At 50.7% G+C, this 12,388-nt stretch overlaps 1 protein-coding gene across 2 annotated transcripts in view; it reads left to right on the plus strand.

Moving 5' to 3' along the window:
• Positions 1–12,388, plus strand: part of Gabbr2 (gamma-aminobutyric acid type B receptor subunit 2) — a 360,155-nt gene that overhangs the window by 207,810 nt on the left and 139,957 nt on the right. For both annotated transcript variants that reach the window (XM_040738666.1, XM_040738668.1), the window contains one exon: positions 5,688–5,924. In XM_040738666.1, the coding sequence (XP_040594600.1) occupies positions 5,688–5,924 (237 nt within the window). The remainder of the gene's footprint in view (positions 1–5,687; positions 5,925–12,388) is intronic.

The following is a 12,388-nucleotide window of genomic DNA, read 5'->3' on the forward strand; positions in this document are numbered from 1 at the left end:
GTGATGGGACATTGTAGGAAAGAGGCCAGATCTCCATCCAGTCCTGTCCCATCCCAGACCTCCATCCTGTCTGTCCCAGACCTCCATCCAGTCCTGTCCCATCCCAGACCTCCATCCTGTCCCATCCCAGACCTCCATCCAGTCCTGTCCCATCCCAGACCTCCATCCAGTCCTGTCCCATCCCAGACCTCCATCCAGTCTGTCCCAGACCTCCATCCTATCCTGTCCCAGGCCTCTGCTCACAGAAACTCTGTGGACAGTCAGACCCTGTGCCCCACAGCTATGCTCCTGCTCCTCATCCCCCACAACAACAACAAAAGTGGAAAAGTAAAGTAGAAAAAAGAATAGAGATTTGTAAGTGACTCAGGTAGAAAGATATAGAGGCCTGTATTGGTCCCAAGGCCAAGTCAGATAAGCTGTATGATCTTGGTGCTGTTTGCTTTTATGGTCCTTACACACAGGTGCACAGACACACATGCATAAACACACACACACACACACACACACACACACACAAAATCAAGAAAGTTAAAATATGCAGGCAATTAGCTCCTATGGAGGCCATCCTGAGCCTGTTCACCTCAGGCCTCCATCCCGCCCTGCAGTAGTTGCTGTGACCACACACCTGACAAGAAGGAGCTTGAGGAAGGGAGATCTATTTTGTCTGACGGTCTGAGGGGATACGGTCCATCACGGTGGGGAAGGCAGGGCAGCCAGAGTGGTTTGTGGCTGTGGTGGCGGGAGGCTGTGGTCTTGCTTGTTCACATCTTGGCTGCCCACCAGGAAACACAGAGAGAGGCTTGGACTGGAAGTGGGCAAAGCTATGACCCACAAGCCCCACCCCTAGCCAATCACTTCCCACAAAGAAGCCCCACCTCCTACAGCTCCCCGTAGCCTCCCAAAGCAGAGCAGCCATCTAAGGACCAAGTGTCAAAGTATGTGAGTCAGTGGGGGGTATTTTTATCTGAACCATAACAGCCCCTGGCTTTTACAGGATCCCAGATAGTTTAGGATGCTATCTAAAACATCACCTGATTGAGCCAATGGGTAGAGTAAATGGAATTCTTGATGGATGCTGCCATGGTCTCAATGCATGTGTGTTAAAGGCTTGGTCCCCAGGAGGGCACTATCAGAAAGTCATAGGACCTTTGGAAGTTGGAGACCTGCCCTGGAAGGGAATTATGTGACACAGTCCTTTCCTCTTTCTTCTTGCTCCCTGGTTCATGAGGTTAGTGGCTCTGTTGACCACACCCCCTACCTGATGAGGTTAGTGGCTCTGTTGACCACACCCCCTCTACCTGATGAGGTTAGTGGCTTTGTTGACCACACCCCCTACCTGATGAGGTTAGTGGCTTTGTTGACCACACCCTCTCTACCTGATGAGGTTAGTGGCTCTGTTGACCACACCCCTCTACCTGATGAGGTTAGTGGCTTTGTTGACCACACCCTCTCTACCTGATGAGGTTAGTGGCTCTGTTGACCACACCCCCTACCTGATGAGGTTAGTGGCTCTGTTGACCACACCCCCTCTACCTGATGAGGTTAGTGGCTCTGTTGACCACACCCCCTACCTGATGAGGTTAGTGGCTCTGTTGACCACACCCCTCTACCTGATGAGGTTAGTGGCTTTGTTGACCACACCCTCTCTACCTGATGAGGTTAGTGGCTCTGTTGACCACACCCCCTACCTGATGAGGTTAGTGGCTTTGTTGACCACACCCCCTACGTGATGAGGTTAGTGGCTTTGTTGACCACACCCCTCTACCTGATGAGGTTAGTGGCTCTGTTGACCACACCCCCTCTACCTGATGAGGTTAGTGGCTCTGTTGACCACACCCTCTCTACCTGATGAGGTTAGTGGCTCTGTTGACCACACCCCCTACCTGATGAGCCACCTCACCACAGAACAAAAGTGGGGCCTGCCAATCACCAACTGAAACTTCCAAACAGAACCAAAAGAAACCTTTTCTTTTCTTAAGGTTATGAACTTGGATATCATGTTACAGTCACAGAAAGCAGACTGACGTGGGCACCCCACCTTCTGGTGCCTTGGTGCATCAGAGGACACAGTAGGGAGGGATAGTCAGGAAGACAGACGTGAGAGGGTCTCACTCCTCTTATGCTTGCAAGTTCCAGGACTGTACAGAGAAATCCTGCCTGAAGAAATATAATAACAACAATAATAATAATAATAACAATAGGAATACTCATCTAGGTTGCTTTTATATATTTTAAAAATATCGAAGAGCTAAATTAACACCCAGAAATAGAGTCTTAGTTTTTCTTCCAGCTACTGTGACAGAATATCCTGACAAAACTCACTTAGAAGAAAACGGTGTATCTTGGCTCAGAGTTCCAGGCCACAGCCCATCACAGTGGGGAAGTCACAGCAGCAGGGACTTGAGGCAGCTGACAGAACACATGCTCAGCTCAACCTCTCCACTTCATACACAGACCAGGAGTGCTCCCACACCAGCTAAGATGGTGGTCCTCCCATGCTTTCCTCCCACACCCTCCCAGGCATGCCTAGAGGCTCATTTGCCAGGTGATTCTAGATTCTGTCACATTTAAATCATTTTTTAAATCTGTGAGTGATATGGCCCAGGCCCATAGCCCCAGCTACTTGGGAGAACGAATGAGATGCTTGCAAATTCAAGGCCTGGGAGTATGGAGGGATGGGGTGGTGGAGGTATCTCTGTGGTAATGCCTGCCACTCTGTGCCTGGAGATTGATACTCAGCAAATATGCCTATGATACAGACACGAACACACACACACACACACACACACACACACACACACACACGGGGGTGGGGGGAGGGAGAGGGAGAGGAAGAGAAGGGGAACCAAGCAATAAAAAGCTGGAAAAAGAGCAAGATGATTTAAAACAATTGACTGAAAGATCAGGCCATCACAGCAGCAATGTGGCGTAAAGAGAAAATTTACCTCAGAAGTAAAAACAACTTTTAGTCAATATTTGAAAGGAGCTCATTCTACTAGAAAGAAAAATGCGAAGTAAGAGAATATAATACATTTTCTTGACAAACTGACAGTGTTTTTTTTTGTTGTTGTTGTTAAAACACCTATTATTGAGGATGCTGGAAAACAGGTGCCTTCATACACAGCGGCACGGCACCTTTCAGTATCAGGGAGCATCATTTATCCCTGTGGTGTCTGCACAGGTGTGTCCCTGCATTTATATCTGTGGTGTGTGCATAGGTGTGTCCCTGCATTTACCCCTGTGGTGTGTGCATAGGTGTGTCCCTGCATTCATTCCTGTGTTGCATTCATAGGTGTGTCCCTGCACTTATCCCTGTGGTGTGTGCATAGGTGTGTCCCTGCACTTATCCCTGTGGTGTGTGCATAGGTGTGTCCCTGCGTTTATCCCTGTGGTGTGTGCATAGGTGTGTCCCTGCGTTTATACCTGTGGTGTGTGCACAGGTGTGTCCCTGCATTTAGCAGACAGCACGACTGAGTCCTCTGTGTATCATGTGATTCTGGGGAACCACTCGGTGACTGACACACACTATGTCCTGCCCCTTGGGCATCAATGCTAGCATGCAAAAATAGAGGCCAAGCAGCAGGCCACACAGGAGTGGTAGGTGCTAGAAAGAGTAGACTCCAACTCAGGAGGGCTATCCCAGTGACGTGATGCTGTGGCTATGTAGCACTCTGAGTTGGGGGAGTTTTCCGACAGATATAACCAGTGCAAATGCCCTGGGGTACAAAGAAACTCCATGTGATCTAGGCACCTAGAAGGCTAGAAGACGAGAGAGCGCCATATGCTGGCTAGCTCCCCAGGAGGGGTGCACTTGGCCAGGGAAGGTACTGGCACTTTGTAGCCACGCCTAGACATAGTGATGTGGGGTGATTCACGGTGTGGGGTGTGGGTGCAGAAGCTATACTGGCCCAAAGGCCTGGTCTTCCAGGAACTGAAGTCAGTTCTGCTTGGGGAGACAAACAGGGAAGTGGTGGCTGGAGATCAGTGACAGGTAGGGACATCCTGGGTTTCCAGAAGAGACTAGAGGGAAGACTATGGGCTCATTGCTGGACATGCTCCACTGGAACCAACAGAAACCCTGCAGGGCCACAGCTGGAGGCCCCTGGCCTGGGGTCCTGGACACCTGTCTGGGTGACTCCACCAGAGACCCTACTTCTCGGCATGGTGGGCTCCATGCATGTAAAGCCCCTTGATCTTTGATTGTACAGACTCACCTTCCCTGCCTGCTGACCAGGGACAATTGTGCAAGCTTCCGATGACATCATGGTCAGAGAGCAGCAACAGGATGGGGGGGCATCCAACTTCACACGCATAACTCACACACTCACACCAACCTCGGCATCTCTCTGCCCCTCAGGCTGTATGGGGACGGCGGGGTGGGTTGACCTCTCTGAAGGCCCTTCTGAGTGTAAACTGACCAGGAATTTCCCAGACAGCTGTGATAACGTTTCCCACTGAGGAGGTTGGAAGGAATTTGAGAAAGGTCTGTGGAGAGGCTGAGGGAGGCCCAGGGTTCCGCAGGTGGCATGGGTGGCAGGACAAACTCAGGCACTGGAGTAAAAGCAACTTCTGGACTTTGTGGCCAATCAAGATGCTAATGTCACCAGTGGATTCTTCTATAGAATTCAGCAAGGAGTAGGGGACGGTCTGTGGTTCAGTGGCAGTCTACTCCCGGACGCTATGGAGCTTTGAAGGGGCAGTAGAAGGCACAGATTGTACTTACTTGGATCTGCCTCAAGGCCTATGTTCCTACAGGGCCTTACAGGGTCCTGCAGAGCTCTCTATGAATCCAGAACTAGAACCTTCTAGAATCTCAACCCAGCATATTCCATCCTGCACCCAGCCAAGGACAGCTATGAATGCAGCCAACACAGAATCAGTCAGAAGCCTAAAACATTCAGGAATTGTGCGACATTGTTTTGTGACTGAATTACATGGTTCTGGACTTAAGAACTCTGTAGAAGGCAGTATATCAGAAGGTAAAATGTTGGACATATCTCCAACCCATGCTCAGAGTTCCTTGCCCAAGTCCTAGAGCCATTTCCAGAGCCTAGGGACCTGTGGCCTTCCTCAGCTCCAGCTCTTAGGGGTGACCACCTCTTGGATGGGTCAAAGGTCCCTGAGGCTGCGGGCGAAGGACAGAGGGAGCCCATGAGCTTCAGGCTGGAGGCTGCGGGAAGAGAAAGGGCTGGAGGGGCTGGCCTGCCCAGCAAGGCTGGTTTTCCCCACACACTGTATGGCCAGAAGTCCTGAGGAACCCCGGTGCTAAGTTCAAACCCTGCCTTTTAGATCATTTTGGTGGGAAATTGAAAATAATTCATTGAATATTTTGTTGATTTGTATATAGCTTCAATGGCTAGGCCTGGTAAGTGGGCTCTCAGGAGTTCTCCAGATCCAGGCCCTGAAAACATGGGGATGGGGGGTCCATAGGTAGGCTACATTATACCCTGTATTTAGTTTTCCGGGCAGGCAGGGCCAGATCAGCCCTGTCACTCACTGACTATGACCTAAGCAAGTCAGTGTCCACCTCCATAATGGCTGCCATCTTAGGAAATCATGATAGAATTAAATGACAGGATGGACGGTGAGCCAGGCATGGTAATGGGCACACGGCGGACTTGGAAGAGTATCTGTACACCCGGGGTCCCTACAGTAACTTGACTTCCCCCCTCCCATTCCTCTTCCAGACTCCACAGCAATATGAAAGAGAATACAACAGCAAGCGCTCGGGTGTGGGGCCCAGCAAATTCCATGGGTACGCCTATGACGGCATCTGGGTCATCGCCAAGACACTGCAAAGAGCCATGGAGACGCTGCACGCCAGCAGCAGGCACCAGCGGATCCAGGACTTCAACTACACGGACCACACGCTGGGCAGGATTATCCTCAATGCCATGAACGAAACCAACTTCTTCGGGGTCACGGTCAGTTCCCAAGCCTCATGGGCTGTTTTCTTAGTGTCCTTGGGGGTCATATAAGGTCAAAAGAGGGGCTGCTAGGTACCTGTTGATGTGTGCCTTCCTCTCTGGGTAACTGGAGGAACTTCCCGGGAGTGTTGAAAGGAGGAGCATGGTGGGTGGGCTCTTTCTCTGGGGAAATACCTCCGTGACTAACCAATAAGAATGGATAGGAGTCTGCAAGGTAGGTGCATTCTGCCACCCTGTGGGTGGGGTGGGCCAAATTTGGGCTCCAATCCTGTGTCTTTACTTATGAGTGGGGTGATCTTCTTCGAACTACAGACTTTCCATTCACAAAATAGGAGCAATGCCTTTGTTTGCAAAGTAGTTAACAAAGATCAGTCCTTGTGTTGGGCCTGGAGGTGCAGCAGCTCTGTAATCCCAACTACTTCAGAAGCTGAGGCAAGAAGGTCTCAAGTTCAAGGCCAGCCTGCCCAACTCAGTGAGACCCTTGGAAACTGAAAACAAAAGGAGTCTCAGGAACGTGGCTCTGGGTTTGAATGCTCGCCCAACATTCCCAAGGCTCTTGGTCCCCAGTCTCCAGTACAAGACAATAAAAGTCCTTGGTGTGACAACTGCTAATACTGATCAGGAGGATTGCCTGATCTAAGCTTCAAGGTTTTCTCTGGGGAAATGCAGACGGTAATGCACGCCTTGCATGCACATTGGAAAATTAGCCCTGATAATACTCACCCAGGGGCTCCGTGCCAACCTGGACCCTGGGCATTGTATAGCTTCTACCCTGTCATGTATGTGTAGTGCTGGAACGCAGGAAATGCCAGCTCTTGCTACTGTCCCTAGTAGTCCTGTTGTATCTTTAGGTCCCATGAGAGCAGGTACTGTATTGTACCTCTTGAAATGACTAGCCCTTGATGATAGGAAGGATTGGTGCATCTGTTAAACGTTGGGTTTGGGAGACGTTTCCAGGTGGCTGGCGCTATGGCAGGCAGGTCTTGCAGGAGCTGAGGGTGTATGCAGTGGCGTAGGTGTAGGGGTGGAACCCAAGCAAAGCTGGCGTGGAAAAGTTAAAAGCGTCTGGCACAGGGGAAAACTCCCCCAGCCCACAAGGATATCCTGACCTTTGTGGAAAGTTCAGGGACGGCCTCTCGGGAGAGGCGGCATTCGAGCCTAGCCTTGAGTAGTGTGCGAGCACCAAGCACTCAAGGCTGACTGACCAGCTGGAAGCTGAGTAAGGGGGAGGTGGGCCTTAGCTGGGAGAGGGTGTGGCCATCTGACATAGAGCCTTGACAGGGGGCAGTGGTGGGACTGAGGAGGTAAGTGGGACTCGACTCTAGATTGACAAGCAATGACTCTCATAGGCCAGCCATTCTCAGAGTGTGGTCAGCATTACCTCACCGTTGGTTAGATTCATTGACTGGGTCTCTAGATGCTAGGTCCTTAAACAACCCTCCAGGTGATTCTGAGGCAAGCTGTTGCCCCGCAGTCACTCCCCAACTGGAAGGGAGGCTCTGAGTTTGACGGAGGGAAGTTGGTTCCCAAAAGCCGTAGGTAGAAGGATCTAAATGGGGACATCCCCTCCCACATTCAGATGTGAAGGTTCTGTGTAGCTGTTGGCCAAGTACATTTTTACAGCACAGCCTAGATTCAGGCTGGAAACTGTAGCCACTTTCCTCAAACCATGGCTTACGGAGATGCCTTTATCCTCAGAACCTTTTATAAAATCACACCCAGAGCCCATTACGTAAAACTTACTAAAATCCAGGCACGGTGGCACATGTCTGTAATCCAGGCACTTAGGAGGTGGTGGAAGGAGAATTGTGAACTTGAGACCAGCCTGAGCTACATAGCAAGAGCCTTAAACACACGGAGAGAAAAAGGCTTCCCAGACTGGGAGTGTGCCTCAGTTGGTACAGTACTCACCCAGTGTGAATAAAGCCCTGAGTTCGGCCCTCAGGTCACATAGTGGCACAGGCTGTAATCACAGCACTCGGGGTGAGCAGCAGAAGGGCCAGAAGTTCAAGGTCATTCGTCGATACATAGCAAGTTCAGGGCTAGCCTGGGGTGTATGAGCTTCTGGGTTGGCGGAGGAACCTCTCCCCACAGCCTCCTCCCAGTCACTACAGTCGGGTCCGCTCCCCTCACTGGGCAGAGGAAGGGTGGGCAAGGCTGCTTCACCCGCCCTCCGCTTTGCCTCTTGATGGTAAAATGAGTTCATGACACCCAGTGCTGCCTGGCTGACGAGCGCAGCTGAAGCCCAGAAGCCTTTTGCGGAGTCTCTAAGCCCAGAGGCCAGCCCTTTGCCTGGCGCCTGACGCCTGGCACGGCTTTGCAGGAGCTCATTTATAACCCCTGCAAAGTGCACCCTGTCATCTAAGCCAAATAATCACTACTTGATGAGCAATTAGCTAAGACGGGCCAAAATGCTTTCCAGGGCTTAAAGATGAATTTCTTACTAATGGGAAATTCCTTGACACCTGCACCAGTCTGAGTCATAATTCAGCAAATGGCAGACCTGTATACACTCTTAAAAATTCACAGAGCCAACACCCTCACGCTATCAGTGACACCCATGGTGGGGGCCGTTATGACTCCCCCGTGGTACCCAGCACCAAGGCTTGGCAGAGCCCCATCTGCAGGCAAACCCACCATGCCTCCACCAACTCCACCCACTGTCCCTGCTGCCCTCGGGAGTCCCCTTCAGTCAAGAGAGGCTGCAAAGTGAGTCCGTTTGGTCCTTTGTCCTGTCTTCCACTTGTCCCTTTATTGCATGTTAAGATGCACCTGGCTCTGGGTTGCAGACAAGTCTCATTAAAATTATCTTTGGATTGGCGAAAATGCAGTATCCTTTGACACCGTGGAAAGCGCCTTTGTGGCCCAGGGAGTCTGCAGAAGGCCAAGTTGAGCGAGTGAGGAGCTGGAAAGAAGGAAAGAATCGGAGAGACTGAAGCGCTTTGGGTTTGCCGAAGCAGTTTCAGCACTCACCGTCTGTGTGTCTCAGGCAGTCACTTCACCGGGTCATCCTCATTCAGCATGTTTACTATACAGAAAATCGTTTAAATGCATTAAATTAATTATATCCATGACTCAATTGATTCAGCGTGTGCAGTCTGCTGGGAGCTGGGTCCGGATGCCTAGTTGGCATGTTGGTGAAGAAATTCCTTCTCTAAGTCTCAGAGTGGAGACCCAGCTTAGCCTGAGGCTGAGCTCCAGGTCTTCTGTTTGGGGACTGGAGTCCACGGGAATGGGCATCTATGCCCCTGCTGCATGCCGATGACACAGGCATGCTGTACACCTCTGGCTTCTGGGGACACAGTGTGATGATCAGGACTGTAAGGACCCACAGCCAGGAATCCCAGGATTCTCCCTCACCTAGAACCTCCCTGTGCTGAGCACATATGGGGAGTGAATCCCAGGCTGGAATCCCCTCCTTAGGACTCAGAAGCTCACAGAGTGCTCCGCAGTCATTTTTCTGAAAGTGAGAGGATCTTAGAACATGATTTCTGCCCAAGCTTGAGGCTCTTCCAGGAGCTGTTAAAATTCACAGTCTGTAGAGCAAAGCATTACCAGCCTACAATCCACACTGCCACAGACACTAGGAAACAAGGAGGACACTAAGACAGACAGACATGGTCCCCTGGAGAAGGGAAAGGGAAAAGATCTCCTGAGATAATTGGGAACATGCAGGGAGGGGAGAGGGAGTTAGAATAAAGGGAAGGGGAGAAGAGGAGGGGACAGGAGAGAGCAGGAAGATCAAGTCAGGGGAAGAATAGAGGAGAGCAAGAAAAGAGATACCATAATAGAGGGAGCCATTGTAGGTTTAAAGAGAAATCTGGCACTAGGGAAATGTCCAGAGATCTACAAGGTTGACCCCAACTAATAATCTAAGCAATAGTGGACAGGCTACCTTAAAAGCCCTTCCCCAATAATGAGATTGATGACTACCTTATATGCCATCCTAGAGGCTTCATCCAGTAGCTGATGGAAGCAGAAACAGACACCCACAGCTAAGCACTGAACTGAACTCTGAAATCAAGTTGCAGAGAGGGAGGAGTGATGAGTAAGGGTTGGTCAAGACCAGGTTGGAGGAATCCACAGAAACAGCTGACCTGAATAAGGGGTTGCTCACGGACCCCAGACTGATAGCTGGGAAACCAGCATATGACTGTTCTAGAACTCCTGAACGAGGACGTCAGTTTGGAGGTCTGGTTAATCCACGGGGCCTCTGGTAGTGGATCAGTATTTATCCCTAGTACACAAATGGAGCCCAATCCCATATAGAGGGATACTCTTTCAGCCTAGACATACCAGGGAGGGTCTAGGCCCTGGGCTAAATGATATGACAGACTTTGAAGATCCCCCATGGAAGGCCTCACCCTCCCTGGGGAGCAGAAAGGGAATGGGATGGAGGCTGGTGGGGGGCAGGGAAGGAGGGAGAGGGAACTGGGATTGACATGTAAAAGAAGCTTATTTCTAATTTAAATTTAAAAAAGGAAAAAAACACTCATTGGGAAACAAAAATTTTTAGAAGTTCACATTCAGAGCAAGGACACTCCTGAGGACTTAACCTACACAGAGAGCTGCAGGCAACTAAGGGATGCTTGGAGTGGGAAAAAGAATCTCCCCTGGGGAAGAGCACAGCAATTTGCTATTGAGGTGGTTTGAATAAGAATGATCTGCATAGGCTCCCATATTTTAATGCTTGGTGCCCAGGTGGTGGAACTGTTTGGGAAGGATTAGGAGGTGTGGCCTTGTTGGAGGAGGTGCGTCACTGGGGATGGGCTCTGCTGTCTCAAAAGCCCAGTCATTCCCTGTTAGTGCCCCCTCTCTGCCTCCTGCTTGTGGGTCAGATGTAAGCTCCCAGCACTGCTCCAGTGCCGTGCCTGCTCCCACCGTGGCCACCATGGACTTAAACACTCCGAAATCAGGATTCCAAATTACTTCCTTTTATAAGTTTCCATGCTTGTGGTGTTCTGTCATGGCACTAGAAAAGTAACTAAGACAGTTAGTTACCCAGTACCAAAAGGATGTGGCATGGGAGGGGCCTGTGGGACCTGGGAGGACAGAGAGGGGCCTGGTGGAACCTGGAGGTTGGTTGTTGTGCAGGCAAGAGTGGCCAGACTAGGTCAGGGTGTTGGATGTATAACCTGGGCTATATCTGGGTTCGGGAGGGTGCATAGGGCAGATGATCAGGCAGACTGACAGGTTATATTCCAGAGAAGGTATAAGAGGGATCGCATGTGGGGGGAGGCTGGCTTAGCCCTGAATACACACATAAAATAACATTATACAGACTGAGCAGGTTGTATTTACATGTTTAGGATTATATGTATACATGCGTTTATGTGTGTGTATATATATCTATGTTACATCAATTAAAGAAAAAAAGAGGCCATGAAAAGATATTCAAGTGCCACTCAGTGCAATGCCCAGGACTTCTCGTTCACTGGTCTCTCAGTAAGGGCCCATGTCTTAGTCACTGTTCCGTTGCTGTGAAAGGACCCCATGACCGAGGCAATCATTGTGAAAGAAATGTTTAATTGAGGGCTCCCTTGCAGTTTGAGAGGGTTAGTCCATTACCGTCACTGCAGGGAACATGGTGGCACACAGACAGGCGTGGCCCTGGAGCTGAGAGCTTTGTACCCTGATCCAGCCTGCTCTGTCCCAGCACTGTAAGATCCGGCTTCGTTCTCGGGCTTTTGCCCTAGACCTTGTCTGAAGCTCTGCAGTGTGATGAGTCCACTGTGTAGCCTAGGAAATCAACCTAGTCCCAGGGACCTGGTTCATACCAGGGCTGCTCCCTGTGTCCCATCCTCGGGTCCCTCTCAGAATCCTCCTTGGCCAACACTGAGGAGCAACCGAAATCCCTTCCAGAACTTTCCCTACCCCCCACTGGTCCCTGGCGTCCTGGACTATAATATCCCCATGGAACAGGGACTCACACACACTTTTAAAGGAAGAGGCAACCTGGGAATCAGTCTCGCCCTGTCCGTGCTGTTGAACCAGCCACCCTCTAACGCTAGAACCACGCCACTGCCTGGAACAACCCCTGCAACCTGGAGCCAGAACTGTAGCTATGAAGCCAGATCAGGAGACCACGTGTAAGTACCTGGTACAGCTAGGTGATCTGGGAAGACAGTCACTGTCTGGGCCTCGGTTTCCTCGTCTGCAGAATGGAGCCATGTCCCATTTGGTCATGTTCTCATGTGAAGTCACATTAGTGTCCGGTGCCTACTGCAGTTCTGAGGGGGACTGAGCGCACAGGGGGTCACAGGGTACCGATGAGGGGCCGTGCACTTCACGAACATAAACGCATATTCACTCTCTCGATGACAAGCCAGCCTGCTAATCCCGGTTAAAGTTATAGTGGTCACTTTCAAAACAAAGCCAAATAAAGTCTGCCTGTGGGTGATGTGATTTTGCGCCCTCTGCCGCTCACTCACTCTAGGGGTTTGAGTTGAGGTGTGAAGGCG

Source organism: Mesocricetus auratus, unplaced genomic scaffold, assembly GCF_017639785.1.
Source record: "Mesocricetus auratus isolate SY011 unplaced genomic scaffold, BCM_Maur_2.0 Super-Scaffold_6730, whole genome shotgun sequence".
NCBI classification, from domain to species: Eukaryota; Metazoa; Chordata; class Mammalia; order Rodentia; family Cricetidae; genus Mesocricetus; species Mesocricetus auratus.